At 67.8% G+C, this 26,609-nt stretch overlaps 1 protein-coding gene across 1 annotated transcript; it reads left to right on the top strand.

Moving 5' to 3' along the window:
* Positions 1-315: 315 nt before the first annotated feature.
* BAHCC1 (BAH domain and coiled-coil containing 1) lies at positions 316-26,609 on the top strand. Its single transcript, XM_040582135.1, is given in 31 exon segments — positions 316-440; positions 2,204-2,474; positions 10,340-10,519; positions 11,603-11,725; positions 12,214-12,653; positions 12,655-13,161; positions 13,163-13,458; positions 13,460-13,935; positions 14,018-14,123; positions 14,229-14,437; positions 14,563-14,721; positions 14,999-15,192; positions 15,648-16,005; positions 16,093-16,818; positions 17,950-18,134; positions 18,262-18,398; positions 18,610-18,711; positions 19,527-19,641; positions 19,724-19,967; positions 20,299-20,463; positions 20,583-20,908; positions 21,431-21,538; positions 21,620-21,738; positions 21,740-21,880; positions 21,974-22,049; positions 22,129-22,237; positions 22,344-22,466; positions 22,550-22,723; positions 23,179-24,317; positions 25,173-25,409; positions 25,493-26,609. Coding segments are annotated over 30 exon segments (7,656 nt in total). The 5' UTR covers positions 316-440; positions 2,204-2,299; the 3' UTR covers positions 25,700-26,609.

The raw sequence follows: 26,609 nt of genomic DNA, 5'->3' as shown, positions 1-26,609 counted from the left end.
AGGCTTTTCGGCGTGACGCGTCGCCGTGCGAGGAAGGATAGAATAAACCGGGGGGGGGCGGCATGCATGTTAATGGACGGCGGGGGCGCGAGCGCCGCGCGGCGGCCAATCACGGCGGGGGCGCGCGCGCGGGCGCGCGAGGGGCACGCGCTTATTAGCATGCGGGGCGCGTCGCCCGGCGGAGTGCGCGGCGTGAGCGGGGAGGCGCGGCGGGGTCCCCCCCCCCCCCCCCCCCCCTTCCAACCCCCCCTCCTTTCCACCCCCCCTCCCCCCCCGCACACCCCCCCCACCCCCCCCCACCCCCCCCCGGTTCCCTTTGCTGCAGGAGCAGCCGGTGCATGGGCAGTGCACGGGCACCGGCAGGAGCACGCTGCGCACCCCGCCAGGGCCGCCCCGCGCCGGCGGGACCGCACTCGCCCCGCGCGCGGAACGCCCCTCCGGTAAGTAACTGCGACCGTACGGGCGATTGCTGTTGCTGCTGCTGCTGTTGTTGTTGTTTGGGGTTTATTTTCATTTTTGGCGCTTTGCTATTTTTTTTTTGCTTTAATTTTTTTTTGCTTTAATTTTTTTGCTCTGATTTTTTCTTTTTTAATTTTTTTCTTGCTTTTTTTTTTTGCTTTATTTTTTCGGCTTATCTTTTTGTGCTTTAATTTTATTGCATTTTTCTGCCGTAATGTTACTGCTTTATTTTTTTCTGCCGTAATGTTACTGCTTTATTTTTTTCCCTTTAATGTTATTGCATTAATTTTTTCTGCTTTAATTTTATTGCGTTAATTTTTCTGCTCCGGTCTTTTTCGCGTTAGTCTTTTTTTCTTTCAATCTTTTCGCACTAAAATATTTTTCTCCTTTTTTTTTTTCCGCGTTAAAATTTCTTTGCGTTCATTTTTTTATTTTGCACGAAAATATTTTTTTTGCATTAACCTTTTACACAACGATATTTTCGGCGTTAAAAAAAAAAAATCTGCGCGTCCAAAATCTCCGCCTTCAAATTTTGTGCGTTAAAACGTTTTTCTGCATCGAACCTTTTCGGTGTTCAGTGCGGTTTTATTTTTGCCTTAATTATTTCCCATTAAAATTTTTTGGCGTTACGTTTGTGTGGGTTTTTTTAACCTTAAAAAATTGTCCTTTTTGCTTTGCTTTTTTTCAATTTTATTTAAAAAAAATACTTTTTGTTTGTTTGTTTTGAGCTGTGCGCCTGTTTCTCTTTCCCGGGGCTGCCCTCCGCCGCCCCCAGCGCAGCTCGGGCGCGCTCGCCCCGCGGCCCCCGGGCCCTGCAGCCCTGGCCGGGCGGGGGAAGGTCGGGGGCCCTCGGCCGCGGTCGCTGCTCCGCGCCCCTTTGTTCGCCGCGGCCCGGCCCCGGCCCCGTGGGTCCCCGCCGGATCGGGCCCGCCGGCCCCGCCGCCGAGCGCAGAACAATGCCCCGGCGGGCCCGGCGCACCGGGCAGGCTCGGCGCTGCCGCGGGCGGGCTCCGCCAGCCGGGGCGATGCCGGGGAGCGGCGGCCGTGCAGCCCCGCGGCGGGGGAAGCGGGAAGCGGGCAGGGGAAGACGCCGTGCGGCGGGGAAACAACGGGGCGCCGGGGCAGGCGAAAGCAGGCGGGCCCTGAGCGGCGGGGGAGCCCGGTCGGTGCGGCGGGAGGGAGCAGCCGTGGGGGGTTACGGGAAGCGGACGCCGGAGCAGGGACGGGGCCGTGCGGCGGGGCCCGAGCGCCGGGGGAGCGGGGCCGTGCCCCGGGGCAGGGTGGGGAGGCCGGAGCTCCGGGAGCACCGGGGAAGCGGGGGGTGCGCGTAGTGGGGGCACTGGGTAAACTGGGGCTTGTGCATGGGGGGTGCTGGGGGAACGGGGGGGGGGGGCTGCGCTTCGGGGGTGGGGGGGAATGTGGTTTACCGTGGGCGAGGGGAAACGGGGGACCTGCGGGTGAGGGTACCGGAAGGAATGGGGGCTGTGAGCTGGGGAAACTGGGGACCTGCGGGTGGGGGGTACTGGAGGGAACGGGGGCTGTGGGCTGGGGAAACTGGGATCCCGCGGGTGGGGGGTACCGGAAAAAAACGGGCAGCGTACTGGGGAGACTAGGGACCTGCGCATGGGGATACCGGAAAAAAAAGGGGGCTGCGTACTGGACAAACAGGGGAACGGGGCCACGGGGGGGCCGCCGCCCCGGGCTGGCCGCGCTCTCACGCTCTCCTTTCTCTCCCGTGCGGCAGGAGCGGAGGATGAGCCGGGAGCCCCGGGGCGCAGCGCGGCGCGCCGCCCCCGCCGCCAACCCGCCGCGGCGCTGAGCATCGCCGGGTGCCCCCGGCATGGACGGCCGTGACTTCGCGCCCCCGCCGCGGCTGCTGTCGGAGCGGGGCGGCCTGGGCCACCGGCACGGCGCGGGGCGCGGGGCGGGCGCGGCGCACGGGGCCGTGCAGCCCCCCGGACACTTCCAGCCCACCAAGTACTTCCCCGCGCCCATCTCCATGGCCACGCACACAGGTCAGAAGGGCCGCGCGCGGGGGCCGCGGGGGGCGCGGGGACCCGCCGCGGCACGGGGGGCTCGGCCTCCCCCTTTGTGCCGCTCCGGCTGTCACCGCGCCCGGAGGGGGGTTTGGCGGGGGGGCTTACTCACACCGCGAGCATCTCCCCGCTCCGCCGGCGCGGGAGGAGCGCGACCCCCGGGCCGGCCCGGCGAGCCCTCGGTGCCCGGGCGCGGAGGCGCGTTCTGGGCGGGCGCGGCGGCCGTTGCGCGCGGGGCCGCGGCGGGGGGAGGCCCCCGAGCCCCGGCGGGGTGCAAAGCGCCGCCGTGTCAGGGTGCGAGGGGCCCCGCAGCGCTTCGCTCCGCGGCCGCTGCCCCGCCGGGGGCGGACAAAGCGCGGCAGCGGCACCGGGCTCGCCGGCTCCGGCATCGGCGGCGGCACTGCCCGCTCGGCTTTGTGCCGCGCTCGGCCGGGCTCTGAGCGGGACGCGCCGCACAGGCTGGGGGGGGCACGGGCCCCCGGGGGGACGCCGGCGGCGGGGGGCGGCGGTGCCGCCGAGCTGCGGGGGTGCCGGGCCGGTGCGCGGCCGCTCGCTCGGCGCTGCCGGGCCCCGCTTCCCGCCGGCGCAGGCGGCGCTCGGTGTCCGCGCCGCAGCACGGCGGCAGCGCCGGTTATTGTCGCCGCCTTGATGAGCTGTGAATACTAATAAAATTATATCTGCTTTAATGGGATTACAATTAGTGCGTGGATTAGGGCGGGGGGCACGGCAGGGCCGGCGCGGGGGGGTGGTGGTGGTGGCGGGGGTCCGCGGCTCCTGCAAGGAGGCGGAAAGCGGGGGGCACCGGGGGGTGCCGGGGAGGCGGCGCCGGATCGGGCCCGCAGCCGGGGCGGTTTCGCTTTGTGCCGGCCGCCACCGCGCTGTAGCCGGGCCCCCCACCGGGCTGGGGGGGACACACCCACCCTGGCCTTCCCCCGGCTTTGGGGTGTGGGGGGCCCGGGGGGGGGCTTGCTGCCCGTCCTCGGGGGAAGGGGCCCCTCTCCGGCTCTTGGTGGTCGGAGGGGGGGGAGGGGGATCCCCGGGGGATGCCAGCGCCTGGGTGCTGCTGGCTTCCCTCCGGCTCCTTGGCCTGGCTGTGTCCCCGCGGTGGTGGCCACCGGACCCTCACGCCCGCCGGGGCCTGGGCGACACATGGGAGCCCGAACGCACGGAGGTTGTTAAAATAACATGGATCAGGCTAAAAATACCCCGGCAGAAACTCGCCTTTAAAAAAAAAAAAAAAAAAGAAAGAAAAAAAAAAAAAAAAAAAGAGAGAGAGAGAAGCCAAACCTAACAACAGAAAGAGCTAAAAATATTCCCGGCTTTGGCAGGGCCGGCACAGCCGGAGCCGATCCCGGCGAGCCGCGCTCGGAGGCTCCCGCGCCTACGGCAGCATTGCTGGAGTGATGGAGCTGATGCTTTAGTGCCCGATGCGGGGTGGGGGCTGGCAGGAGGGGGGTGTCCGGGCTTGGCACCCCAGTGTTCCTCGCAGCGCGGCTGTGCCGTGGGGCCGGGAGCCGTGGTAGCATGCGTGGAGCGGTAATTAATGCCCATGGCTGATAATTACCCCACCCAGCAAATACAACCCAGCCGGCAGTTTGCCGGGCGGCTGTAGCGGTGGCGGGGCTGGCGTGGCACGCGGCGGCTGGGGGGCTCCAGCCACGCTCCCCCAAATGGCTCCCGCCGGCAGGCCGGACTACAGCTCCCAGGAGCCTTTGCCGGGGGCCGGAGGCCGCCCTGCCAAGGGGAGATAAAAACTGTTTAGCTTCATTTTATTAAAGCCATAATTCAGGGCTGCACAGTTATTGCAAACAAATGCTTCAGTTTGCGCCTGGTTTTGGCACCGGCACCATGCAAACGATGGTGTGAGGCAGCGCCGGGGGCCGGAGCATGGGGTGCTGCGGCAGTGCCCGCTGCTGGGGGGCCAGGGACCCCCGGAGCTGGCCAGGCTGCGGTGCAGCCCCCGGGCACAGCCTGGTGGGGGACCGCGGTCCCACCACCGGTGCCAGCACGCCTGTGCTGAGCGGGGCCGGGGGTCCCGATGGCCCTGCCGCAGGCAGGCGGTGGGAACCTTTGGCAGAGGCTCAGCCGAGCCTGTGCGTTGTGCCGGGGCCTCAATTTTTGCCCCTTTGATGTTTTTACGGACTAACAGATACACTTGAGCTGGTGTCAGGCTGTTTCACCATGGCGGAGCCCTCGGTGCATTGCAATGTATAGCAGTGCCGGGGGGGGCTCAAAGTAGCACCAGGCTTTGCCAGGAGCACCAGTGCCGTGGCAGTGCTGGCGTGCGGCTTGACCCCAGTGCTGCTGCATTGCAAACTGGTGCCGGTTTGCATGCCAGTGTGAAGGTTTGCTGCTTGCAGCCTGGTGCTGGTTTGCATCCAGGCTGGCCCCAGCGGTGCCGGTGTGCATCCTGGCACGGGTGTGCATGCTGGTGGCGGTGGAGGGTGCAGGGAGCCGGCAGCGTGGTGCTGGCAGCCGGCTGAGCTCCCGCAGCTGTCCCCCTCCCTGTATTAAGTTGCAGGCTGGGCACTGCACGGTTCCCCATGTGGCTGGGGGTGGATGGCAGGGGGCAGGTGGGGACAGTGGCCCCTGGCTGGGGTGTTGATGTGGGGCCGGGTGCCAATGCTGCAGCCGTTCCACATTGCGGCTTCCTCATTAATGACCGAAGATGGGGTCTGACAAGGGGCTGGGAGGCCACGGCACAGCTCCAGCATGGCCCTGGTGTGGGGGCTCCCCACTCCCCCTCTCGGCACCACATGCCAGCCCGGCCGCGCTGCTGCATGCGCTGCATTTTAAAAAGTAGGTGTCAAAGTTAAAACAGATTTTGAGATTAACTCGTCTGCTCCTCGTTAGCCACACTTGTGCCGGGGTGGCCGGGGGGACGCGCACACACGCGCCCACGTGCATCCAGCGTGAAGAGCGGGATGTTGAGAACCCCAGATCCTGTGGAGTTACCCTGGAGTGGTTTCATCTGTTCGTTAGCGATTAGCTGGATCCGTGCGGAGATGCTGCTGCGTGCCGGGGCCTGGGGGGACACGGCGGCGTGATCCAGGCAGCTGCTGGGAGCCCTGGTCACCACTGGTAAATGCAGTCATTGTCCCAAACTGGGGGCATGCACGGAGTCTCAGCACCCCGGGCTGCAGGCCTTTACCTCCTGTCCCTGAACCCCTGGAGCTGCCTGGCATGGGGGGGGGTGGTCCCATGCTGGGGGGGGGGGGGGTGGGACAGTGCCTCTGGCAGTGCTGCCACCAGGTTCTGTGGGCCAAGCACCGCATGCGCAGTGGGCTTGGCTGATCCTCGAGGGGGGACTGGGGGTGTGGACAGGCTCCACAGAGCATTTGGGTGCTCCTCTGAGCACCCCGACTCCTCGGGACACCCCCAGCCCCGAGTGTCGCCACCCCCCTGCTGCAGCCAGTTCCTCTCCTGGTGCTGAGGGCAGCGATATGTGACAGCCAAGCGGGGAATTACAATTGAAAATAAAAATAGCAGGATTTGGCAATTCTGTGACTCTGCAGAGATTCACATGGGCTGCACCCCCCCTCCTGCCCACCCCCCCCCACCCCCACCCCCCGGCAGTAAATAAACACTCACCCAATAATCTCATTTTTGGAGTTCTTTTTTATCAGCTCCATAAAACAAAACAGATGGGCACAGCGTGGCCCTGCCTGCCACCCTGCCTGCCCCGCAGCATCGCCCCGGGCAGGATCTGACCCCACTGGGTGCTGGGGAGGGAGGGGGACACATCCTTGCAGCCCCTCGGCATTGCTCCCTTCTGCTCTGTGGATGGGTAGCTGGGACCCTGTGGGTGCAGGGCTTTGCAGGCGCTTGCACGTGGTAGGGGGTCACGAGGGCCCTGACTTTGGTGGGATTTCCTGGGGGGGGGGTCCATGTGCTTGGCCTCCATGGGAGAGCGGGTGTCTGTGGGGCTGTGTGGGGTGGCATGCTGGGACCCCCTGGGCCCTCCCTGGCTTCCCTGGGGTCCCAGTCTGTGCCAGGCCTGTGGCCGCTCCTAAAATGTCTTCTGGGCTTTGCAAGCCACATGCGTCTGGTGTGCAAGTCGTGCATCGGTTGTGCAAGTCGTGCATCGGTTGTGCAAGGCACGTGTGTTCACCAGCCAGGCGGGTAGTGTGTGTCACTCGTGCAAGGAGTGTGCACTGTGCGGTGCGCATCAGCCACGCAAGCCCCGTGCGAGCTGCGTGCGCTGAGCGGTGGGTGCACGCGGCCCCAGTGAGCGTGCGAGCAGCATCGTGCAGCTTCGGCAGCTCCAGCCTCCCCTTCCCTCCGCCGAAAGCCGACAGCTTGCGAGTGGCACTTAGCACGGAGCGACTGCCGTGTGATTACCCATCGGATAACGTTTTAATTGTACTTCTGGCACTCTGTCAAGCTAATTTGAACTGCATTTCAATATTACAGCATTTATTTAGTGCCATAACAATATGGATTAATCTTAAATTATAACACCGAGGAAATTATATTACACTTATTTCCTATTTGCCAAATATTTAAAGGGGCCGCGTGGGTTGCAAAGTGCATGGCGGGGGGGGGGGCGGGGCGGGGGGTGAGGGCTGCATCCAGCCCCCTGCCTGAGTCGGGGGACTGGGGCTGGCACCTCCCTGGGGTGCCCGGCCGTGGGGATGCGGGGCGGGAGGGTCCGGGCCAGCTCCCGGCCCAGGCCCCGCTCGGAATGTTCCAGCCCCGAAATAGCCGAGAGAGTAACCCAACCCCACGCCCCACGCACGTCCCAGCCGCCGCGGGGACCCGGGAACCGTCACCTCACCTGGGTGTGTCCAGCGCAGCCCCCCTCCTGGAAATGGAGCCCCAGGGTGCACCCACAGCGGGGGGGCTGGTGGCTGCAGCTCCCACCTTCCTGGAGGTGCAGGGAGGGAGCTGGGGACCCACTCCCTTTCCTGGCAGCGCTGCCCCCAGCTGCCGGCCCCCCGCCCAGGAACCTGCTGGACCGGAGCAGCTGTGGCCAGAGTGACCCCCCCGCCGGGGCTGCGCCCCCCCCCCCCCCCCCCCCCCCCGCCTTGGCCCTGCTTGCTGGCAGGGAAACTTTCTGTCTTCCCGGCACATTCCCATCTGTGCCGTGCAAGCACGGGAACGATGAGCGGCTTGGGTGGGGAGCGCCCCTTGCTGCTCCCCCCTGCCGGCTCCAACCAACACCCACCCCCCCAGCCCGCATCCCCCTGCTGCTGTCGGTGAGGTTGTGCTGAGCCCTGGCATGCTTGTCACACGTGTGACCTGTGGATTTGGGGCCAAGGTGACAAGCACCTCCCCTGCCCTCCCAGCTGTGGTTTGGTGGTGCTGAGGGGGAAGTGGCTTCGCTTTCCTCTTAACCCTTGCCTGTGCAGCCGGCTCCCCCCAGCCCCATTCGGAAGGTCCTGGGTGCCGCTGGCCCCCAAACAGGCTGGCACGCCCCTGGCCCTGCCTCAGTTTCCCTGCTGGCCATTCTACAGGGTCCAGCCCGGCATGGGGAAGAGCGTGGTGTGACCAGGGCTGTGCCAGGGTGGTTGTGGGGTGGCCGGGGACAGCACGGTGCCTGCGTGGCCGTGCTGGAGCTCCAGTTCCCAGCATGGGCACGAGGTGCAAAGCCCCAAAATGCCACCGGAGTCGAGGCCCGGGGCCACCCTTCCATCCCACCTTGGGGGATTTTCTTGCTGGTTGTGCCGGTGCCAGAGCTGGGAGTGGTGCTGGTGGGGCTGACTCATGGTGCTGGCTGTGGGGAGCCTGGCCAGGGAGTTCCCAGGCTGATGCTGCCCGGGGGGGACCCTGCTGCCCATCTGCCCCTGGCTGGCAGCTGGCACCGCAGTGTCCCAGCACAGGGCTCTGGCAGTGCCTGCTCATGGGGGAGATGAGTTGTGCGCGGTCTCAGGGACCCTTCCCCGCTCTCACTGGCAGCGCGGCCAGAGGGGGCAGAGTCGTGGGGCTGCCTTCTGCACCGTGTCACCGAGCCGTGCTGTGCCATGCCATGCCGAGCTGCGCCATGTCACCGAGCCGTGCTACGCTGGGCACGGGGCAGAGCATGGGCACGCGAGGCGGGTGGGAATGGCACGGCCAGCGCGTGCCGCGGGATCTGGCGGTGCCAGTGGGTGTGAGTCAGCGGGTGGGAGGTGTGGGGAGCGGCGGCCGCGGCCCCACCAGTCCCGCCGGGATGCTCCTCGCCAGCTCGGCCCCGCCGCGATCCGGGGAGGGGGGGTTTATTTTTTTACAGCCTGTTTCACAGCTTCCAGAAAAGGCTCGTTCTGGAAACCTCGGCTTCCTGCCCGGCGCAGCCGCCCGGCACGCTGCCGGCTCCACGCCCTGCGGCAGGGTCCCCCGGCACAGCTGGGGCTGGGGGCTCATCGGGCGGTTGCCCATGGGCAGCAGCGGCCACGGCTCCCCGGGGATGCGTTGGCACGGCCTGGCCGGCCGGTGTGACGTGCCCACCTGTGTCCCGGTGGGTGCCGGCGGCGCAGGGGGGCAGCGTCCGGCTCCGGGGGCGCGCGGTGCCGGTTCCCAGGGCCGCGGGCAGGGTGTGGCCGTGCCCCCAGCCCACGCAGCCCCTGCCCGGGCTCAGCCCCCGGCCGGCCGGCGCAGGAAGGAGTGAGCTGCCTGAAACCACATCCCCGACACTCATCCCAGAGGCATCCCGGAGGGATTAGCCGGGGAGCGTGGGCCGGCTTAGAGAGCAAAGCAACGCTTCCTGCCCCGGCCGGGCGGTTGGCCAGCCCGGGCTCCTCCACACCGAGCGGAGCCGTGCTGAGCTGAGCCGAGCCGGGAGGGGTGGGTGGCCATAGTCCGCCAGCCCACGTCGGCACACACATGGACGCAGGGCATGGGGCCATGCGGCGAGGGGTGGCCAGCTCCCCCCACCCCGGCTCCTGCCCAGCCGCTGGCCACTGGCTCTGATGTTTCCACCGTGATCTCAGGGCTGGGCTGGGCTGGGGATCGGTCTCGAGGGGTACTGGGCCCCCCCCCGGGCTGCAGCGAAGGCTGCCAGGGTCAGGGTGGGAGCTGCCCCCTTGCCCTGCACTTCCCATGCCAGCTGCGTCTTCCCCGCGTGCATGCCCCTCCCTGCACACGCATGCAGACATGCATGTGCACACACATGCAGCTCTGCCCCCCACCGCAGTGTCCCAGCCCCAGGGAGGTGCTGCCCCAGTCACAGGTGGCTGTCCCTTGCTGCCACCGCCTCCCCGGCACTGGCAGGGCTCCGGCTGCCACGGCTTGCAGCTGCCACAGCTGGCAGAGGGGTGACCCAGCTTGGCCTGCCACGGCACAGCATGGCACAGCTGGGCCCTGGGGAACTCGGGCTCATCCTGGCACCAGGGGCGGCCGGTGTCCCACAGTGGCTCAGGGCTGCTGCTGGAGCCAGGGGGAGAGCAGCGGTGTGGGGAGCCACACGCATGTGCAAAGCCTCCAATGTGCACACAGGGGCAGGGCAGGGTGCCAGTGCCCCTTGCACGGCTCTGCTGCATCTCACATGCCCTGGTGTGCACACAAGCCCTGGGGCTGGTGGGATGTGGGGGGTGTGCGTGCACGAGGGGTGTCGTTGCATGAGTGATGTGTGTACTCATGGACCGTGCGTCCCTGAGAGGCCTGTGTGCACAAGGAATGTGGGTGTCCAAGAGGTGTGCCTGCACGAGGGATGCATGTGCACGAGCAGTGTGTGTGCACAAGAGGTGTGTGCACAAGGGATGCACGTGCACAAGAAGTGTGTGCATGAGGGGTGCACACCTGCAGTATGGGCTGCGTACAGCCCTGCAGCAGGTGTGTGCACATGAGCGAGCGAGCGTGGCAGTGGGGCAGGTGTGCAAGTGGGAGCATGGGCAGCCCTCCCTGACTCTCTCCTCTCCCCCTTGCAGCCGGCAGCGGCCTGATGGGGAACACGCCCGCCTCCTCCTTCATGGGGGGCTTCCTGAGCAGCAGCCTGGGCTCAGGGGCACCCAGCCACCCCGCCGGCCCTGCCGCCTCCCCCCCGGAGCCAGCCTTCTGCGGGCCCCACTCCGGCACCTCCCAGATCTGGTTCTCACACTCCCACGAAGGTGAGCGGGCACCGCGGCAGGGATGGGTGGCAGCACCGTAGGGCAGGCAGGGGGGTGTCCCTGTGGGGGTCCCTGCAGGGTGGCCGGGATGCGGCTGGGGTTCTGCCTGGTGCTGGCGGGTGATGTCCAGCTGGCGCCCACATGGACGGGTTCAGACCTCCCAGGCAGCCGGCTGGCACGGGCATGCGGTTGGCACACAGTGAGCTTCGGGGTGGCAGCGGAGGTGGGGGCACAGCTGGCAGCGTGCCCCAGGGACCCCCCGCCCATCCATGGGGACCAGGTTCAGCCCCCTGCAGTTGTGGCTCAGGACGGGCTGGCAAGGCTCATGGCGGGCTGCGGACCCCCACCCCGTGCCGGGAGCCAGGCTGAGGCCAGGCCAGTTCGTGTCACTGGTGATGAACCAGGGGCTACGCTGCCCTCCTGCCGCAGCGACTCCCGTGCCAGGGCGGGCTGCAGCATGAGGACCTCAGGGTAGCGCACACAGACCCGGTTAAACACAGACCCCCTGCGGTGGGGCGCGGGGGTGCTCCCCGCAGCCCGGTGCTGCCCCTGGCACCCCGCGGCACGCTGGCATCCCTGTCCCCACCTGAGCGGCCGGAGTGAGGGCCGACAGAGTTAAGGCGCGGGGAGGTGGTATTGGCGCGGGGCCCTGGCAGCCAGCCCAGCTGGTAGTTTGACCGGCTGCCAGTTGGCTCCCAGCGTGCCGGGGCCTGCGCGGCGGGCCGGGGGGGCGGGGGGGCAGGCAGCGCACGCGGCTCCGGCAGCGCAGCGCCTGCCGCTGATGGACAGCCCGCCCGAGCGCCCCGGCTAACAATCCTGCGAGGGCTGTGCTGAGCCACCGTGATAATGGCCACCGCCGCCGCGAGTCTGGGGGGGTCTCAGCTCAGTGGTGGCTCCTGGGGGGGGGGTGGCGGTGGTGTCCCTGGCCTGGAGATGATTACAGGCTCCGGCAAAGCGTTTATGGCTGGAGCCATGCATAGCCAGGCTGCTGTGGTGCAGCGTGCTATGGCACAGCACAGGGATGCTGTGGGGTGCCTTGTGCCTGCGAGCGCACCCCAGCCCCCCTGACTGCCCTGCCCCCAGCCCCGGGGTACCCCCGCTTCTCCGGGAGCCTGGCCTCCACCTTCCTGCCCATGAGCCACCTGGACCACCATGGCAACAGCAACGTCCTCTACGGCCAGCACCGCTTCTACGAGAGCCAGAAAGGCAGGTACCGGGGTCCCAGCATGGTGCCGCGGTGCTACTGCAACTTCTGGGGCCGACTGGGGTCTGCCATGGGGGCACATGTCCCCAGCCCATCAGGGCACAGCAGAGAGGCCACAGGGCAGGGGGGGTGGCTCAGCACCCAGCATTCAGTGCTCAGCCCCCAGTGTCCAACGGTGGGGCGGGGGGCCGGTGGCGGAGCAAGCGCTGGGTCCCCAGGGAGGAGCGGGGCCGGCGGGTGTGGGGTGGTGGGCACCCGTCCCAGCCACTGCCGCTCTCGCTTTTCACAATATTGTGGCGGGCGCTTAATAGGGAACATTGTTTGGGTGGGAAATGGAGCTAATTAGGCCGTGCCTTCCCTCGCGCTCCTCCCCTCGTTAGCGGGGAGCTGGCGCTGGCACGGCGGTGGCCCCGGGTGCCCGCACCGCACCGTGCCGTGGTTTGGCGGCGGGGGGTGCTGGGAGGGCTCACCCGTTTGCCCTCCCCTCCAGATAACTTCTACCTGCGCAACCTGCCCGCCCAACCCGCCCTGCTCCCCGCCAGCCATGGCTTCCCCGGCATCGCCCGCGCCGCCCCCGCGCCCCCCGCCAGCTCCTGCAGCCGGGAGCGGGAGGCCGGACCCCTACCCAAGACCCCTAAGGACTACGACCGCTTCCTGGCGAGCAAGGAGAAGGCAGGCAAGGGGGACCCCAAGGAGCGGCCACCTGAGGAGGACCCCAAGGAACGGCACAAGGCGGTGCTGCCAGTGCCGCCGGAGGGGCACTGCAAGGAGGGGCTGCCCCTCCGGGGGGCTGGCGACAGCCGCCCCAAGCACCTCGCCTCCTGCCTGCTGGGTGCCAAGGGGCTGGAAGGTGACGCCAGGCGCACCATGCTGCCCAGCTGTGCCGGCAGCGCCCTGCCCCGCACCGGCCGCTGCAGTGCCAAGGAGCCGTGCCGGGGGCGAGCGGGAGCCGGGTGTCCCCGAGGTGCCGCAGCCCTACGGGGAGTGCGTGGAGCGGCGGCAGATGCTGCACCACGCTGTTTCCTACGCTGTGCCCACCGGGCCGGCCCCACTCGGACCTGCCGCTGGCTCCTTCCCCTGCCTGCAGCTGCACACTGGCCCCGAGGTGCTGTGCCCGCTGCCGGAGCCGGCCGGCCGGGAGCTGAAGCTGAGCGGGGCCACGCTGGTGCCCTCGGTGGGCCACCTCACGGACAAGAGCCGCTCCTTCCAGGTTGCGGCGGAGGCCGGTGGGCTGGAGCGTGCCGAGGGCAAGGAGCGGCATGCCGAGGTGGGGGCCGAGCCCCCAGCTACTTACGGTGGCCCCTTCCACCATCCGCTGAAGGCGGAGGGTCCGGCAGAGCGGCGGCTGGAGTGGGGGGGTCCCGGTGCCCGACTGAAGGGGCTGGAGTACCTGGGGGGGGGGGTCGGCTGAGGGGCCCCCCTTCACCAGCCGGGATCCAGCACCCAAGGGTGCTCTGGAGAAGGGCTACTTCGAGGTGCCGCCAGCGCCCGACTGCTCCCGCGCCGCCCGCCCTGACCCGCTGGGTGTCCGGGTTGGCCCCTCCTGCTGCACTTTAGAGAAGGGTCCCCCGAAAGACCCCCCACCGGGGCCGGGGCCCCAGAAGGTGGCACGGATCCGGCACCAGCAGCACCCAGAGGTGGAGGCGGCTGGCACTGGCCCCGAGGGCAAGCGCAAACCCCTGGAGCTGAGCGCCCTGGGCTATGGCGGACCCCCGCTGCCCCCCTGGGGCGTGCAGGGCCAGGGCCCCCCCCCTGGCCGTGCCGGAGGAGCGGAAGGGGCCTTACCTGGATCCCTTCGGCACGAGTCTGCAGCAGGCTGCGTTGATGACTCAGGGTCCAGTGCTGGGCCAGGAGGTGCCGGCTGCCCCGGATGAGGTGTCGGCCATGAAGAACCTGCTGAAATACAGCAACCAGGCGCTGCTGGGGGGGCAGAAGGGCCCCCCTTTCGTGGGGCTGGGGGGCGTCAAGGGCAGCTGCGCCCACCAGGACGCCAAGTTCCCTCCGGGGAAGGGGCAGCCGGAGCTGGAGCGGCCGGACTGTGCCCGCGGCCGGGAGCATGACGGGCTGGCCCCTGGCGAGGGCGAAGTGCGGCAGCCGCCCGTCGGCATCGCTGTGGCCGTGGCGCGGCAGAAGGACACGCTGGGGCGCCCCGAGCCCTCCTACGGTGGCGGTGGCTCCGGGCGGCAGGGCCGGGCGGCCGCTGGCATCAAAGGTAGGGCCCAGGCTGGGGGTGCTGAGGGGATGGCGGGGAGTCGGGGGACCATGCTGATGCCACCATCCTGTCCCTGGCACAGCAGGCACTGCGCGGCCCATGCACCTCATCGACCTGGAGGCAGAGGAGGAGCGGGGCCGGCTCTGCGAGGAGCGCCTGGGGCTGCCAGGGCGAGAGCTTCTTCTCCAGTAAGTGCAGTGATGGGGGGAGGCAGGGGGATCCCTGCCCACCAGGGCTTTTCCTCGCGGTGCCCTGTGCCAGCACGATGCCCCGTGTCCCCTCTCTTCCCACAGGGACAACAAGGACCTGGTGGAGTTTGCCCGGATGCACCCGTCTGGGGGTTGTCCTGGGGAGCTGACCCCCCACCTGATGATTGCAGGGGGTTCCTCGCTGCCAGCGGGGCAGCTCGGGGGGGACCCTGCCACCCATGCCCACCCAGCACACACACACTGGCTGCCGCGCACCCGCAGCCCCTCCATCTGGATGGGGGGACATTCCTATGGTCAGTGCCACCAGCAAATGCGATGTGGGGGGCTGTGGAAGTGGAGGCTGGATGGGTGTTGACCCCCCTCCAGCAGCGGGGTGCTGCCCCCTCTCTGGCACTGACAGCCCCCCCCTGCCCCATAGGCATCGGCCACCCCGCGCTGCACCAGAACTTGCCGCCTGCCTTCCCTGCCTCCATGCCCAGCACCATGCAGCCCGTCTTCCCCCTCTCCCAGGACCCCCCTGCCCAGCTTGTCATCCTGCCTACCGAGCCCCCCACCCATGGCACCCCACACACACTGGGTGAGGCTGGGATGGGGGATGGCCATGGGAACCCCACTGCCTTGTGCTGGGGGGTCCTGTGAGCACTGCTGTGGGGTTTGGGGCTGGGGGTGCTGGTGGGGAGGAGGCTGGGGGTTTCCTGGAGGGTGCAGGGTGCGATTGGGGACCTTGGAGGTGCTGCTGGGGGTGCAGGGTGGGAGATTTGATGCGTGTGGGTGCTTGCAGGGCTCAGGTGCCCCACTGGGGTCTGTGGGGTGACCCCGAGCCAGGTCCCTGGTTGACCCCCTGTCTCCGGCAGCCGACGTGATGGACCAGGCGTCGCTGTGGCCCCCCATGTACCCGGGCCGGGGCCCCAGCGCCCACCTGCAGCACACGGGGCAGCTGCCCGTGTACTCGCGCTCGCAGTTCCTGCGGCAGCAGGAGCTCTATGCGCTGCAGCAGCAGCAGCGGGCGGCCCAGGCTCTCGAGATCCAACGCCAGGCACATGTCCAGGTGCCCGGGGGGCAGGGGGTGGCAGGGAGGGCGGTCCGGGGGGCTGGGGTGTGAGATAATGCTGTGTGAGGTAGAGGGGCTGGGGTTGGGCTGTGTGGGGCTGGGCTGGGGGATGCGGGGCAGGCTGGTGGGGCAGGGGCTGGGCTGGGGGATGCGGGGCAGGCTGGTGGGGCAGGGGCTGGCTGGGGGATGCGGGGCAGGCTGGTGGGGCAGGGGCTGGGCTGGGGGATGCGGGGCAGGCTGGTGGGGCAGGGGCTGGCTGGGGGATGCGGGGCAGGCTGGTGGGGCAGGGGCTGGGCTGGGGGATGCGGGGCAGGCTGGTGGGGCAGGGACTGGGCTGGGGGATGCGGGGCAGGCTGGTGGGGCAGGGGCTGGGCTGGGCGATGCGGGGCAGGCTGGTGGGGCAGGGGCTGGGCAGTGGGGCTGGTGTGTGCTGATCTCTGTGTGTCCCCCAGCGGAAGCCGGAGGAGCAGCCCTTGGAGCTGGAGGACGGGGGTCCCGAGAAGCCTCTCAAACCCTCCCACAAAGCAGTTGCCTTAAACCCCCCGGCCAAGGGTCTGTCCTCGGCAGCCCCCGGGCCCCCCAAGCTGTCCCCTTGCTGCCACTCTCCGGCCTTGCGGCACCCGGCCAAGTGCCCCGTGACCCTCCCTGCGGCCCCCTGCACTTTACCCGTCTGCCCCGCTGCCAGCTCTGCTGTGGCCCCCCGCTCTCCAGCCGACAGCCCCCTGCCCGTCCAGAGCAAGGGCAGCGATGGCGAGGACAAGCGTGGCGAGGGGCAGCCACCCCGCGACTACCCCAAGTCCCTGGAGCCAGGTAGGACCGTGGCGGCAGTGAGGAGGAGGAGGAAGGTGGCTGGGGGTGCCAGGGGGTCCCTGCTGAGCATCACCCTGTTCCCCACAGACCTGCCCCCCGGCTACAGCTACCCTGCGGCCAGCATGGGCTTCTCCGAGGCGCACTCGGCCGAGCCGGCGGACCCCGACACTATGCATGCTGGCTCGCCACCGGCTGAGCCCGAGCAGTCCCGGACCTTCAGCCCTGCTGGGGAGGTGCTGCGGGAGCCAGGGCCCCTGCGGGAGCCGCCGGCCGGGGGAGCGATGGCCGAGGGTCCCGGGACGCTGCTGCACCGCCACCACCTCCTGCTCACCCCAGGACCCCTCTGCGGGGAGCGGGGGCCAGCCCCGGCCGTGGGGGCTGCTGAGGAGCGGGCACCGGTGCCCTTCGGGGTGTGCCGGGAGGCAGCTCAGGGAGCACTGGAGCAAAGCCCGCCGGAGCAGCAGCACCCGGTGCCTGTGATGGGGGGCTCCCCGCTGCCCCCCACCGTGGAGGAGGAGGAAGAGGAAGAGGAGGATGAGGAGGGTGACAGTGATGGCTCAGAACCAGAAGGCAGCTGCGATGAGGAGGATGGCGACAGCCCTGGCGGGCGGCAGGGCTGCCTGGGTGGGCTGGAAGCGCTGATTGCTGCTGGCATCGACCTGGGGGAGCTGCCGGCGCTAGGCTCACCCGGGGAGCCCCCCCCGGCTCCCCCTGCGCTACCCCCCTCTGCCTCAGGGATCCCCGGCATCGCCCTGCTCAGTGAGCTCGCTGACCTGGAGCTGCACCGGCGCCGCTGCGACCTGGCACTGGAAGGTGAGTGTCCCCCAACACCCCAGTGCCCCCTGCCCCGCAGTTGTGTGCCCTGGGCCCCCTGCCCGTGGGGTGGCGGTGGGTACCCTGTGCGTGGCATGCAGCTGAGGGGTCGTGCGGTGCTTGTGAAGTGGAGGGCTCGCGCAGTAAGTGCAGTGGGGGGTTGGTGCAGCTTGTGTGCGTTGGAGGCCTGTGCAGCGTGGGTGCGCAGAGGGGGCTGTGCAGGGAGTGTGCGGTGAGTGGCTGGTGCAGCACGTGTGCATTGGAGGCCTGTGCAGCAAATGTGCAACGGAGGGTTCGTGCAGCAAGTGTGCACTGGAAGGGCTGTGCAGCGCAAGCAAGAGCGGGGCTACTTTTGCGTGAACTGTGGCACAAGCGGGGCCAGGCAGTGCATGTGTTGGCAGCGGGGAAGGGGCTGCATGGGTGCTGCGGTGGAGCGCTGCATGGGTGCTGGCGGTGCGGTGCGGTGCAGCGGCCAGCCCCTGCTCGCCGCCCCTGGCTGGCTCCGGGGCTCAGCTCCAGTGCTGGCTCCAGGCAGGCGCTGGGATTCCCTCCCGGCTCGGCTTCCCCAGGGAATCCCGGGGGCCCCAGCGGGGAAGGCCGTCCTGGCGTGTCCCCAGCGCCGCTGCGGGCGGGTGGTGCAGGGCGGGCGCGTGGCAGCGGGGCGCGTGTGCTCTGTGCTGCCCGTGGCTGTGACGCCGTGGGATGGGGACGGCGGGGGGGCAGCCGTGGGGCCCCGCTCACCAGCTCAGATGGGGCGGCCGGATGGGGAGCGTCACTGCACCCCTCCCAGCCCGGCCTTGGCTGCGCTCACTGATGAGTTCATTGCTGGCCACCGCCGCGTGCTGGCCCCCCAGCCCCACGGCCGCCCGTGGGCATTGACCATGCTGCACATGCAGTGCCCTGCGTGCTGGCCCCGCCCGCTGTCCCCTCCTGTGTTACCCCATGGCCATCCTGGGGTGTCATGCTCATACGTGGTACCCCACAGCACCACGGCGTGCCCCACAGCCCCTCCTGCCCCACAGCCATACCCATCCTCACCCCACACGGCCCCAGTAGCTGTGCTGGTGCCACCGTGGTGTATGCACGCGTGGGGCAGCCAGTGCCAGCCCTGCTGACCTCCTGTCCTGGCAGGGGGGGACGAGGACCTGCTGGCCTTCAACCTGCAGAACCTGGCCACGGTGGCGGCCGCCTGGTCGCTGGTGGAGGCGGCCAGCCGGGAGGGCAGCCCGCCAGCGCTCAGCCCCCTGCCCGCCTCCCCGCCACCCCGCTCCCGCATCCCCCGCCGCAAGTACACCTGGACACCTAAAACCAAGGCTGTGAGTGTCTCCCTCGCATGCAGCTGGGGCGGGAGGCGGGATGAGCTGTGCCCAGTCTCAGCCTTGGGGCCGAGGCTGCCAGCACCGCCAGCTGCCCACACGCCCCCCACCCTGCCCTGGCCCCCAGGTTTGCCCCCTGAAGGCGGCCATTGAGCAGCTCAACACGCAGGAGGTGGAGGTGCGGATGCGGCTGGCCGAGCTCCAGCGCCGCTACAAGGAGAAGCAGCGGGAGCTGGTGAAGCTGCAGAGGCGGCATGACCACGAGTACGTCCCCGTCCTCATCCTCATCCCAGATGGGTCCCGTGGGTAGGGGCACGGGGCGGGGGCAGGGGGGCAGCGCCCTCCACCGAGTGGGATGGCAGTGGTGGTCACCAGTGCGATGAGTTTGGGGCCGTCCTCAGCCCGGCTCGGCGGAGGGGCACCGCCTGCGGCGGCCGTGTGGCTCAGGGTGCCCCTGGTCTTGCTGCGGCTGCAGGCGTGACGAGAGCTCCCGGAGCCCGGCGCGGCGCGGCCCGGGGCGGCCGAGGAAGCGCAAGCACTCCAGCACGCTGGGCAGGGCCGAGAGCCGCAAGGTCAAGTGAGTGACCGGTGCCGCGTGCCCTCTGTGTCCCCAGGGATGGGCCACCAGCCCCACCACCGGGGGGCTGCCCGTCCCACCGCGGAGGTGGCGGCGCTCGGGGGCTGCCCCGTCGCATCCCCCCATCAACAGCTGCTGTGTCTGGGGGGTCTGGCCGCTTGCTCCGGTGCGTTCCCACTCCCAGCCCGCCAGCGGCGGGGGGGGGGGGGGGGCGCGGGGGGGGGGCGGGGCTCAACTGGGCGGCAGCACCGCGTCCCCCCCGCACCGGCCGCGGGAGCAGCGTTGCATAAAAGCCTCTTTATCTGCGCCATATAAAGCCATTGGTCACGCTGCAGCGGCGTTCATCGCTGCCGGCGCTTTATTATTACCCATTAGCCGCCCGGCGCAGCCGTTTCCCCACTCCCGGGCCCTGTATAATTGTCCTTCTCCGCTACAAATTGCCTCTCCCGACAGGCCCATTTGCATAAATCCTCCGAGCGAGTCCAAACACGCTTGGAGCGTGTGTGCGCACACAGCCCCCAGCCCCCCCGTTCGGTAATAACAGTTAAATCTGTGCTAAATGGTTCCTTCAATTAAGACGGAGGGGAAGGAAAAAAAAAATTAATCTCTAGGTTTTATGTCACAAAACATTAGTGAGCGAGTGAAGGTTACAGAGGGGGGAAAAGGAAGGTGGGGAGCCGGCAGCTGGCGGCAGCTGGGGGTGCTAGATGCGACCAGGAGTGCAGGGTCCACCCAGGGCTGCAGGATGCGACCAGGAGTGCAGGATCCAGGCAGGGGTCTGGTGGGTGCTGTGCCCACGCCGTGCTCCCCGCCAGGGCGGTGAAGACCAGCCTGTCCCTGCTGTGTGCTGAGCTGCGGGGGGACCCCGAGCCCAAGAAGAAGAGGAGCAAGCTGGCCGAAGCAGCCTTCGGCAGCCTCAAAGGCTCCCCGGTGAGTGCATCCCCACCGTGGGCAAACACCCACCGGGGTTGGGGGGTGCCAGCCCCCTCCCGAGCCTCCCTGTGCCCCCCAGGAGAAGGTGCGCTGCAAGAAGAGCGGCTCACAGGGCAAGCTGGCCTGCAAGGTGGCACACAAGGTGTCACAGCTGAAGCAGAAGGTGAAGAGCAAAGGGCTGCCTGCCGGCATCAGCCCCTTCCGCCGGAAAGACCCCAACCCTGGTGGCCGTATCCAGAAGAAGCTGTCCCGTCCCAAGAGCTCCAAGGCCACCAAGTACCAGCCGCAGGACTCTGACCCTCGCCAGCTGGCAGGCTTCAAAGGCAAGGCTGGCATCGGGCTGGGGGTCTGGCATTGGGCTGAGGGTGCAGAGCCTGGCCTGAGGCTGGGGGTCTGGTGTCGGGCTGGGGGTGCAGGGTCCAGCATCACACTGGGGGTCTGGCATCAGGCTGGGGGTGCAGAGTGGGTGCCAGGGGGCCAGGACAAGGGAGCATCCAGCTGAAGGTGTAGGGGGCTGGCTTGTGCCAGGGGGTCATGCAGGACCCCAGCTCACCCCACCGTGCGCGGGGAAGCAGTGTCTCCCTGGTCATGGGGAGAGTACGTGGGCCACCCCTGGGTGTGCAGGGTCCCTCACTGCCATCCCCTCCTCTGCAGATGAGCACGATGGGGACACAGACAGCGAGGACGGTGACGACGAGCCAGGCCTGTCCCTGCCGCCATCAGTGCCCATGGCCGTGCTGGGACCCTCCCCATCCTCTGTGGTGAAGATGGAGGCCAACGAAAAGGCAAAGAAGAAGAAGGAAAGGCAGGGACTGCTAGGTAATGGGGTCACCCCACTGGGATGCCGGGGGGATGCAGGGGACAGGGACCCCCTGGGTGCACGTGCCGGGCTGGGTGGGCACCCACTGGGTGCCCTGACCCCCGTGCCCCCCCCGCAGGACCCTGCCGCCTCGGCAGCCCCGAGGGTGAGGTGAAGATCAAGCGGCGGCCGGTGAAGCCAGGGGCTGGCAAGCTGGAGAAAGTGCCGGTGCGGCGGAAGGCGGGCGGCTGTGAGGAGGGCGGCAAGAAGAAGCTGAAGGCCAAGCCCAAGGAGAGCCTCCGGCCACCAGCCCCCAGCGGCCCCAGTGCCCCCGGCCCCGCTGGCAGCCTCTTCGCCGGCACGGACCCCCGGCACTTCGGGATGAGGGATGAGGGGGCTCGCCTGGCCAGCGAGAGGCTGAAGAAGGCCACGCGCAAGAGCAAGGTGCTGCAGTCGGCCCTGCGGGTGAGCATGGGGCAGGGGGTGGGGGGCACCTGTGGGCGGGGGGCAGAGGGATGGTTGCGGGGTTTGTACGGGCTGGGGTTGCTGGGCTGTTTAGGGGGCTCTGGTGGGACCTTGGGGTGCAGGGGCTGGGTGGAGGGTTTGCACGGGCTGGGGGGGCTCCAGTGGGACTGTGGGGTGCAGAGGGATGGGTGGAGGAGGGGCTGGGGGGGGGCTCCAGTGGGACCTTGGGGTGCAGAGGGATGGGTGCAGTGTTTGGAGGGGCTGGGGGGGGCTCCAGTGGGACCTTGGGGTGCAGAGGGATGGGTGCAGTGTTTGGAAGGGCTGGGGGGGACTCCAGTGGGACCTTGGGGTGCAGAGGGATGGGTGCGAGTTTTGCACTGGCAGTAGGTGCAGGTGGGGCTGGGAGGCAGCAGCACAGGGGCTGGGGGTACTGAGGTAGTTGGGAGGCACCGGTGGGCCCCAGGGGGCTGGGGTCACAGGGTGGGGGGCCACTGCTGGTCAGCTCTGACCCACCTCCCACAGCGGAAGAATGGGGCCCTGTCACTGGCCCTCTCCCCCCGGAGCGCCAAGACCATCCTGAGCAAGGGCAAGAAGCTGGCCAAGGTGAAGAGCAAAGTGGGCACCAAGCAGGTGAGAGGCAGGGGCTGGACCCCCGCCCCGGCAGCAACCCCCCCAGCACCCACCACCCGCCCTGAGCTCCCTCTCCTGCAGTGCAAGGGCCGGGCGGTCAGCAAGCTGCTGGAGAGCTTCACCGTGGAGGATGACTTTGACTTCGATGACAACAGCAGCTTCTCAGAGGAGGAGGAGGGGGGCTGCCTGGCGGGGGTGGCCCGGGGGGGGGCACCGCTCCCCCCTGCCCCATGCCTGTGCCATCCAGAAGGAGGATCTGCGGGATGGGCTGCACATCCTCATCCCCAAGGAGGACAGCCTGCTCTACGCAGGCAGTGTCCGCACCATCCAGCCCCCCGACATGTGAGTGGGGGCCGGGGTGGGGATCCCTGACGTGGGTGGGGATACTGGGGTGGCTGCGTGGGCGCTGAGCCTTGCTTCATGCCCCCTCCCCAGCTACAGCATCATCATCGAGGGCGAGCGGGGGAACCGGCAGCGTATCTACTCGCAGGAGCAGCTGCTGCAGGAGGCGGTGAGCGGGGCAGGGGGCCGGGGCGGGGGTCCCGGTGGGCAGCACACCCCGCGGAGCCCAGCACGCCGCTTCCCCGCAGGTCCTCGACATTCGGCCCCAGTCACGCCGCAGCCTCCCACCAGGCACCCGCGTCTGCGCCTACTGGAGCCAGAAATCCCGGTGCCTCTACCCAGGGAACGTGGTGAGAGGTGAGGAACAGCGGTGGGCAGCTGGGGGGGGCCAGGGGGGCTGCTGGCAGGGCAGTGGGGTGTTGGGGACCCCAGCCCCATCCTGACAGCCCTCCCCATGCTGCAGGCTCCTCCAGCGACGAGGAGGAGGATGACCCCGAAGCAGTGATGGTGGAGTTTGATGACGGGGACACAGGACACATCGCTGTCTCCAACATCCGCCTGCTGCCCCCCGACTTCAAGATCCAGTGTGAGTGGGCCGGGGTGGGGGCCACGGGCAGGGGACAGGCAGGGGGCAGCAGGGCCAGCCCTGACCCCACACTCTGCCCACAGGCACTGAGCCGTCCCCAGCGCTGCTGGTCTCCAGCTCCTGCCGGCGGACGAAGCGGTCCTGTGGCAGTGTGATCCCCCCCAGCGAGCTGCCTGCCAGCCTCTGCGCAGACCGCCATGACGGCCCTGAGCCCCCCAAGAACCTGGGCAAGAAGGCAGCCAGCAAGGAGAAAAGCGGTATGGGGGGTGCTGCCACTTGCAGACCACCTTCTCATGGGGTGCCCAAGAGGGGGCACCGGCAGCACTGGTGTAAGGGACACTGGGATGCAGGGCAGGGTGCTGGGGTGCCAGGCAAGGTGCTGGGATGCAGGGAAGGATGCTGGGATGCTGGCCAGGGTGCTGGGATGTGGGGAAGGTTGCTGGGAAGCAGGGAAGGATGCAGGGATGGAGGGACAGATGCTAGGATGCGGGGAAGCAGGGCAAGGTGCTGGGATGTGGGGAAGGATGCTGGGAAGCAGGACTGGGTGCAGCGCCAGGATGGAGGAAGGGGATGGTGCAGGGTGCTGCAGTGACGGGGGAAAGATGAGGCCACAGGGAAGGAGGTGCAGGGACAGGGGCAGTGCCAGAGCATCCTTGCCTCCCTCCGTCCGTCTCGTGGCCACCAGCCCTTCCTGACCCCCGTCTCCCGGCAGGCAAAGCTGTGGAAGTGCTGTCGGGGGCCAAGGCACCAGTGCTGAGTGACCCGTTCCTGGGGCGGCGCGGCGGGCCGCTGCTGAGCTGGTCAGCAGTGGCGCAGACGAAGCGGAAGGCGTCGAGCAAGGGCACAGCCGTGCTGCAGAACCTCTTCCAGGTTAATGGCAGCACCAAGAAGCTACGGGCCAAAGAGGCCCTCTTCCCTGTGCACCACCACCTCGCCACCCCCGTCTTCGGCAACGGCTTTGGGGCTGACTCCTTCAGCCGCATTGCCAGCTCCTACGCCTCCTTCGGGGCGGGGGCCGGGCTGGTGCTGCCGGCCGCCCAGAAGCTCCTGCGCTCCAAGAAGGCCGAGCGGCTGGAGGCAGAAATGGGCAAAAGCGGCCGGAGAAAGGCGGGCAGCGAGTACCTGGTCAAGCTGGACCACGAAGGGGTGACGTCCCCCAAGAACAAGAACTGCAAGGCCCTGCTGCTGGCTGAGAAGGACTTTGGGGCCAAGCTGGAGCGGCCCCTGGCCAGCCACAGCTATGCCCACGCGGCGCTGGCCGGCAAGGACAGGAAGGGTCGGGCGCCCGTGCACCAGCTGCCGGTGGGGCTGGCGTTGCGGAAATACTCGGGCCAGGCCGAGTTCACCCTGAACTGCGACAGCGACTGCCACAGCTCCTACTCGGACATGGACGAGGACGAGGAGGCGGCTGGGCTGGGCACCGATGTGCCCTCACGCTTTATGACCCGCCTCTCCGTTTCTTCCTCTTCCTCGGGCTCTTCCACCTCCTCCAGCTCCGGCTCCATCACCACCTCCAGCCTCTGCTCCTCTGACAACGAGGATTCCTCCTACAGCTCTGAGGATGAGGACTCCACGCTGCTGCTCCAGACCTGCCTCTCCCACCCGGTGCCAGCGCTGCTGGCGCAGCCGGAGGCCCTGCGCTCCAAGAGCAGCACGCCGCAGCGCTGCTTCCTCACCAAGGCCGCCGCCACCGGTCCCAAGGCCAAGCTGAAGCGCAAGGAGGCCCTCAGCTTCTCCAAAGCCAAAGAGTTCTCCCGGAGGCAGCGCCTGCCCTCGGTGGAAAACCGGCCAAAGATCTCCGCCTTCCTGCCTGCGCGCCAGCTCTGGAGGTGGTCGGGGAACCCCACGCAGGTACAGCTGGCACCCGGGCAAAGAGCAGGCAGGGGACATGGATGGAGGTGTATGGGTGCGTGGCAGGGTGCGTGGGGTGGGGTGCATGGAGCAGAGTGCATGGCCACGTGCGTGGGGGCAGGTGCATGAGTGCAGGAGGCAGGCTGCGTGGGGGCAGGTGTATGGGTGCATGGTGCGTGAGGTGGAGTGTCTGGCTGCAGGGGTGTGGGTGTATGGGGCAAGGGGCAGGGTGCAAGGGGCAGGGTGCATGGGTGCCTGGCAGGCTGCCTGTGTTCACAGGGCAAAGCACATGGGGCATGGGTGCAAGGAGCACAGGTGCAGGATATGGTGTAGAGTGTGTGGGTACAGCAAAGTGCCTGGGGATGCAGGGCAGGGTGCAAGGGTGCATGGTAGGCTGTCCATGTGTGTGCAACAGGAGGCATGGGCCTGGTTGCATGAGTGCAGGTCCACGGGGTGGGGTGCATGGCAGGGTGCCTGTGTGCGCAGGGCAGGGTGCATGGGGCAGGGTGTGTGGGCGCAGGGCGCACAGGTATGTGGCAGGGAGCCAGGGGTTGCGGGGCAGGGTCCTGGAGCGCATGGGGCACAGCACCTGGGTGCTGAGGGCAGGGTGCCTGGGTGCACCAGCTGTGACACCTGGGTGCACAGGATGGGCTCACTGGGCACAGTGCCCAGCACAGGGTGCTGGTTACACTGGCTGTGGCACGTGGGTGCACAGGGCTGGATGGGTGCTGTGGGAGCATCCCACCCCGGCACTGCCTTCCCCGGGTGCCGGGGGTCTCACCAGGCTGGCAGGGTGGGTGCGTGTGGGGTCGGGAGTCCCTGTGCCACCCCTGACCTCCCTGCTCCCCCTGGCAGCGGCGGGGCATGAAGGGCAAGGCGCGGAAGCTGTTCTACAAGGCCATCGTGCGCGGCAAGGAGACGCTGCGCATCGGGGACTGCGCCGTCTTCCTCTCGGCCGGGCGGCCCAACCTGCCCTACATCGGGCGCATCGAGAGCATGTGGGAGTCCTGGGGCAGCAACATGGTGGTCAAGGTCAAGTGGTTCTACCACCCTGAGGAGACCAAGCTGGGCAAGCGGCAGAGCGACGGCAAGGTGCGGGGGGAGCCGGGGGCAGGGTGGCGGGGGTGGCACAGCGGTGAGGGGCCGGCTGGTGACGCCACCTTGTCCCCCTGCAGAACGCCCTGTACCAGTCGTGCCACGAGGACGAGAACGACGTGCAGACCATCTCCCACAAGTGCCAGGTGGTGGGACGGGAGCACTATGAGCAGATGACCCGCAGCAAGAAATACCAGGACCGGCAGGACCTCTACTACCTGGCGGGCACCTACGACCCCACCACGGGCCGGCTGGTGACTGCCGACGGGGTGCCCATCCTCTGCTGACCCCCCGTGCCCACCCCAGGTGCAGGGAGGGGGACTGGGACAGGCAGCCCCCCCACGTGCCCCCTCCGCCGCAGGGCTACTTCCCGGCAGTTATGCAAAGCCCGGGGTGGCTGGGGCTGGGGGTGCGGGGGCATCGTTGCAGGGGGCGCAGGGGGGGGCTCCCCTACAAGCCATACTTTCCCTAGTACCTCTGACTGTTTGCCAGCAGGTAAAGCAGAAATCAGGTGTGTTGTTCTATTTATTTTGCGTGTAAATATTGTATTTCTTCCGGGAAGTTTTATGGAAAACAGACAAACCGACAAAAAAAAAATACAACAGCAACAAAAAAAAACAAATAAAAAAATAATAATAATAAGGGGCGGGGGGGGCGGGGGGGGGCGTTTCCGTTTCAGTGCACTGTTTCCCCCAGCCTGGCTGGGACGAGGACAGCGGGGGAGCTCTGTATATAGGGGGGACGCGGCGGCGGGGCAGGGGGCTCGGCCCCCAGCGCAGTGGCAAGCGGGGGGGGGGGTGGAGGGGGGTGGGGGGGGGGCTGGCAGGGCGGCTCACCCAGCCCCCCCCCGGCGGTCCTGTCACTGCCTGGCCCCAGTGCAATAGCGGGGCGGCTGCGGTGCCGGTGGACGCTGGCCCGTCCCGCCGCTGCCTGCCGCTGCCCGCCGCTGCCCCGTGCTGTAAATGTGTACAGGCCGCACAGCGGCGGGGGCTTTTCCAGTGTAAACACTAAAAAACAAAAAAACAACAAAAAAAAAAACAAGACAAAAAAAATCCCAACAATAAAAAAAAAAAGAAAAAAAAGGAAAAAAGGACTAAAAACACAAAGGTTTTATGAACAGCAAACTCTATGTAAAGGCCTTTTAGTATGGAACTTTTTTATTGATAACTTGGCTTATGAATAAATATATGAACCGTT

Source organism: Falco naumanni, chromosome 1 (genome assembly GCF_017639655.2).
Source record: "Falco naumanni isolate bFalNau1 chromosome 1, bFalNau1.pat, whole genome shotgun sequence".
Classification (NCBI taxonomy): Eukaryota; Metazoa; Chordata; class Aves; order Falconiformes; family Falconidae; genus Falco; species Falco naumanni.
The sequence above is the reverse complement of the archived record's forward strand: the minus strand, read 5'-3'. Positions and strand labels throughout refer to the sequence as shown.